At 43.0% G+C, this 6,000-nt stretch overlaps 1 protein-coding gene across 2 annotated transcripts in view; it reads left to right on the top strand.

Annotated features, from left to right (window-relative positions):
- Positions 1-595: 595 nt before the first annotated feature.
- Positions 596-6,000, top strand: part of LOC149250649 (elongation factor P (EF-P) family protein) — a 208,832-nt gene continuing 203,427 nt past the window's right edge. Inside the window, exons 1-2 of one of the 2 annotated variants that reach the window (XM_089456460.1) lie at positions 596-802; positions 950-1,027. In XM_089456460.1, the coding sequence (XP_089312586.1) occupies positions 658-802; positions 950-1,027 (223 nt within the window). In that variant the 5' untranslated portion in view covers positions 596-657. The remainder of the gene's footprint in view (positions 803-949; positions 1,028-6,000) is intronic. The other variant, XM_089456459.1, reaches the window with a different exon arrangement.

The following is a 6,000-nucleotide window of genomic DNA, read 5'->3' as shown; positions in this document are numbered from 1 at the left end:
GGCCGATTAATCCTTTCTCTGCAAGAGATATTGCTGCCATGCGAGGGATGGTCGGGGGCAGAAGAACTTCTTGAAGCACATCGAGTTTTTTAACGAACTTGGTAGCCGTCGGCCTTGGCCTTTGCTGAGGCAGAGATTTGATCAGGTTCGAGAAGGCTTGCTGCAAAGCTGGATCCCCCCCTGGTGGATCCGGGGGATCCATGGGGATCTAGAGCCGGCGGGATCGCTGGTGCGAGGGTTCTGATCGATGGAGGCTCAGGCGCTTAGGCGCGAGCGCGATTTTTTTGGATTGCCTATTTGAGCCTACCACAATTACCCACAAACACATTAAAGAAATTAACCACAAACACATTAAAGAAATTAACCAAATTTCAAACCTAGTCAAATTCCAATATTGATTAGCGAATGCTTTCTAATAGAGGACCTCCCCAATTTAGATACACTGGGATATATTATTTCATATCTTTTATAATAAGGGCTCCATTATGTACATATCACTCAACATGGCAAATACCAAGTACCAATTGACCATCACAATGAAGTTAATCACCTTGAGACCCAGCTAACATTCATTCGGTATGAACCTTATCTTTTTCTTGGGTATTTTAGGAACAAAATGTATTTTGTGTAAGTAATTTCGATGCAAACACGAGAGTGATGGGATTGTCAAATACCATAACTTGTAGCAATCGCTCCGTGTACAGGAAGCCTTACCCACTAAGCCAAAGCTCATTTCATGGTAAAAAAATTAGCAAGTTGCAGAATTCATGGCGTCCTACGGCCTCTCCTGTGCGCTTTACAAGTTAAACTGCAATGCACCTTTGCTCACTTTTATGTTTTTGTTCGTGGTTGTTGTTTCTATGAGCTTATATTGCTTATGTAGGAGCAGTTGAGTTGGAGCAATGGTACAGGCAATATTAATGGGATTCAATGTGCATGTTTGATTCAGGGATATTGGCACTTTCAACCAATGACATCAAAGTTGGCACCAACATTGAAGTCGATGGTGGGCCATGGCGTGTTTTGGGTATGCAATTTTCTTCCATTCTTGTTTTATTAATTAGTGACCGCAGTTCTCTCTCCCAAATTATTCTGAATGTAGTGCTGTATCTGAAATTTTCTTACTCTGCCCTTTCTTTATTTATCACCTGGTATTACTGTGTAGATGATTCAAATGCGTAGCTGCATTTATAAGGCTATATATAACGATAAGTGACGTCTGCTTGTTAGCAGGTAAACGGTACATACAGCTAGGAGACATTAAGAAAATTATGGAAATCTATCTTCTTTTGGTGATATAGAATGATAAGGGATTCCCACTTGTTAGCAGGTACATATATTTAGGAAACATAAAAAGAGCCATGGTAATCTGAATTCTCTGGACTATTGAGGTTCTGGGCCTGCAAACCAGATGTATTCATTTGAGGTTTGGGTACTGGGGCATGTGCAGTTTACCTGCGATTGTGATGTGATCTATCAATTTCTTCAATAGTTCGATTGTTTGGTGAAAACCACCCATGACACACATACAGTGGGAAGTTGTATCGTTCATCTCCGACCTTGTGTTGAAGTTACATAAACAATTTAGAGTTGATGTCCAATCTAGTGATCTCAGAAACGCAACGAGCGTGAAGTCACGTTTTGAAAAAATGTTTCTTAATGTCCTATCAAGGTAGCATAATATTAAACAAAAATAGGTGAAGGGCGGGTCACCGCCATAGAGTCATTAAGGGGGTATTAAGGGAAGTTTCCCTTTGAGCAACTACCTGTAACTGTTTGCCATGCCATTGACCCCAAACATTATTGTCATCATACAAAATCTAAAGTCTGTAGCCATTGTTGTTGCAGAAGGTGGGGCCACTGAGCTTTATACAGCACTCACAAGTCCCACCCATCATTTTCCTCTTCCCCAGGCTTTACCATGTCATAGATAGCCAGAGGGACATATGGGAACTTGTTTTCCATAGATTGACATAGGGTCTTGTCTTTTCTGAATTTCTTTCCTTGTTTGATGACATGGACGATATTGGCTTGACACTTGGCAGGAATGTTGGAAGGGCACTGGTGACTTGACTAGGGAGTGGTAATGTTGTCCCTCAAATTTGCTCCCATTAAGGTACTGTTACCCACCATTTTGTGGGTAATATTCCTAGGAGAATTTTTTTTCTCCAAGATGGTCCTCACCTGGCAGCCAACAGCCCCTTGTAGCCACCAGCTAGCTCATTGTGCCTCTTCGCTGCCACTTGAGCTAGTCATGTGGTCCCTCGCCCATCTGCCATGATTGTATGTTTGAAGATGGGCCTTCTGAATTTAAAGGTATGCCTTATCATTTGGAAATTGAGTATTGTAGTTTGCTTATCATGGACATTTTTGGGCATGGATTAATGGGGAGATTCGGAGGAAAGAATGGGCTAGGTCTGTGCTCCTGTCCCCTAGAGACCCCTCTTGGGAATTACCCTTGGATTCTAATCCCATGGGATCTCTTTTACTGACCATTTGGTTCTAGGGATGGTATTTCACGAGAAACCCTGTTTTTGGTTGCATGGTTCCACACCCTTATCCACTTATATTACCCTCTTTCCATTCATTATTACCCCATCCATCATTTCTCCCGCCTGGGTCCACATTTCTCCATCGGGTCCACAAAGGGTTAGCTCGCCCCTTCCCTTTGCCCACACCTTGGGTCATGGCCTGGAATGAAGCTTGAAGGTTGATGCAGCTGAAAAGAAAGCTAAAAGCATGTATGGCCACATTCAACATGAAAAGTACCACAAAATGTAAAAGATGGTTGGGACAAAAACATTTAGCATGTGGGCAAAAGCCAATACATGAGCTCTACTCCACCATCATGGCCATCACCTTGGTTCTTACAGGTTCCATGAACCTCCCTCATCATATAGGAACCCATGATTGTCCCAACCCCTGGTGGGCGATGAACCGCCCCACCTTAAAAGGGGAAATTCACTGCTATATCTTATACATCATGCTCTAACCCCTTGAGCCCCAAGCAATTAATCAAAGAAAATCATAAAAAGGCATAAAAGAAGGGTGGAAAATCAAGGTTGGGGCACCTCATGTACCACGATTGCTCCCTTCTACACATTAGAAACCCAAGTGTGGGCTTCCCTCTTGTTAGCTACCCTTGTACCTCAGCATGTGACCCAGGGCTGCCCCTTCTCATTCCCTACTTCATTCACTTATCTGTCACATGCCACCACCTTTTGACAGATGTACCTTGACTATATTATCCCCTTTAGAAGTAGAATCCACCTAATAGGGTGTTTGGTTAACCCCATTTGGGGTTTAGGAGACATTGGCATATCACGAAGCCCATTATGGAAGGGCATGTCATTATGAAGTCCCCATTTATGGTCCATGATTAGGTAAACTCATTTACTCGATTTCTCTAATGACTTGTTGTATTGGAAGGCTAGGGGACGCATTGGATCTTATGCAAGATTGCAGATGGTTTCCATTTGGGGTTGGTCTCCCTATATGTAGTCCTAATCCTCCAGAGGGTAACATTGGCACATGTAGAGTGAGCGTTGAGAGCCAGGGACCTCCACAACAACAAATTGCACTCCATGGACCCCCACAGCCATTCAGAGATTGCTCGTGGTTCACTTATTGATGAGGAGGATGCACTTGATCGATCATGCCCAGCCAGCCCCAGATCTACACCATACACTTGGCATATGATCCAGGACTTCCACGATAATGTGGCATCACCTACACCATCATCCTAGCCCTTGTAAGTGATCTACAACATCTTCCATTTGTTTGGAAACCCATGAGGACACTTGTGTGCCCCCACATGTCATTTGGAGCACCTCAGGTTATTACAAGGGACCAACCACTTGTCCACTGCCTTTGAGGGTCCTTCTCTTCATTTATGGAACCCATGGATCTCATTAGGTCTCTTAGAGGGCCCTACGACATGCATAGATTATTATTTGACCTCTTGAGAGGCTTATCTTTTCATTGATGAGCTAGTTTGGTGGGTTTGTCACCAAAAGTTGTACTATTAGAACATTATTTTATTTTTGGGGATTATGTAGGCCAAGGAGGCTAATTTGAACTCCTAAGTTGTGTATAAATACAAGTGAGGTGAGATCATTTCTCATCATCACTTTGGATTGGATCTTTCTCTCTCTTGAGATTTTCACACTTTTTCTAAGGATGAATTGGAGCTTTATGGATGAGTTTTGATGTGCGGAGATTGGTCTATCTTCTCTTGGAGCTTCTTTATTTTCAATTGTGAATGGTTGGATATACTCTATTACATGTAAGTTGTAAAGTTTGTAACTTAAACAAACAATGATATATAAAGAAAAACGATTCTCAACACATAAAATTTTAACAAACAACACATGTTCATAAAAACTCCAGAAGTAGAACCAACTGAGCCATTTTATTAATCAATGGAGCAAGTACAATAATATGGAGAAATGCACTTGGGCTTGCCTCAAGGGCAAGCTTGACAGGACCCAGGTGATAAAACAATAATCTTGAAGCTGGAAATGACTGCTCCTCTAATGCTCTACGTTGTCCCTAGAAACTACACTGCTGGTTGGAAAAGGAACTGCAAGAAACCTCGTCTCTGGTGCTCAGAAAACGTTGAAACTTTATATCTGCGATCTTTGTCAAAAACCTAGAAAAACCCAAAAATGGTTTGGGTTGAATCCAACCTCCCAAATTCGGCCTCCAATATGCCCTATGCAATCCCCAACAATTCTACACTGTCTGCTGCAAAGATACGGCTGAAAACCCCACCTCTGGTGCTTAGAAAATTATGAAACTTTATATCTAGAATCCTTGTCGAAAACCCTGAAAAACCCAAAAATGGTTTGGTTGGATTTTGAACTTGCAAAATCGACCTCCAATATGCCCTGCGCCCTCCAAGCTGCTCTAGAAAACGGCTTACAACAAACCCCAACGGAGGTCCTCCTCCAATCTCATCAAAATGCAGCAATCACTTCTCCAAATGTTTCCCTGAACCTCCACGGTAAAGTTCAGCCTCAAAGAATGATACTCTACCCTCCACGTGAACACCCAGTGTTGCCTCTGCACTGGCCCAGGAAGTGCGAAAATCACCCTGCGAAGTAGCACACTCCTCCAACGCCAAAACTTCTCCCATGCCAACAATCCTCCTATGCTTCCTCTTCGAAAAATCCTTCACCCAAACTCCTCTGCAAGAGGCCACAAGCAAAATCGACCTCCTCTTCACTGCGTCCTCCAGTAATACGCACCACTTGGCAATCACACTGAGATCCTCCTCTTGAAGAAATGAAAGAAAACCTTCCTAGGGTGGCACTCAAAGTCCCCCAAAGAAAGGGTGAGCTCTTCACTTAAAGAACTCATGCTAAACAGCAAGTGACTCGGCTAAGTAGCTCGAGCGACCAAAGAGAAATCGATATTACCAAAAAGATGAATGAATGAGATGAGGAGAGCTACCTTCCTTATATAGATTTCGTGGAGCACTTTTCCCTCCAATTTGTCCTCCATCGTGGGCCCTCACTTAACCACCATCATGCAAAACTTAACCACCTCCATGCAAATCGAACTAGGGAGTGCGTAACTTAACTACAACACAAATAACTTTTCCTAAGTCTAATCTCCTAATAAAATCGAATGGGGTCCACTAGCTCCAAAATTGGCCCCATAATACAAAAATTAATCTTGTTCCAAAATGATTTAGGAAGAGACATGACAGTCCTCCCCTCCCAAATGTTGCTTGTCCCCAAGCAACTTCGGTGTTGGATGCTCAAGTATGTGCTCGCCCTCCCAAGTAGCATCATCGTCTGGCAAGCTCCTCCAATACACCAAAAATTGCTTGTTCTCAAGCAGTGCCTGAACAAGCGTCCTTTCTGACTTTGGATCCTATTGATTTTTTGGGTAGCATCGGATGTGCTCTAGCTTCGAAATTTTGTGGAGGGGCTAGAACACATGAGATCTCCAAGACCCAGAAATCATTTGGTGAAATTCCACCCGAATTGTTTT

Source organism: Pinus tabuliformis, chromosome 7, assembly GCF_031772625.1.
Source record: "Pinus tabuliformis cultivar Carrire ecotype Pingquan chromosome 7, CPIR1, whole genome shotgun sequence".
NCBI classification, from domain to species: domain Eukaryota; kingdom Viridiplantae; phylum Streptophyta; class Pinopsida; order Pinales; family Pinaceae; genus Pinus; species Pinus tabuliformis.
Note: the sequence above shows the minus strand (reverse complement) of the source record. Positions and strands in the feature narration are given on the sequence as shown.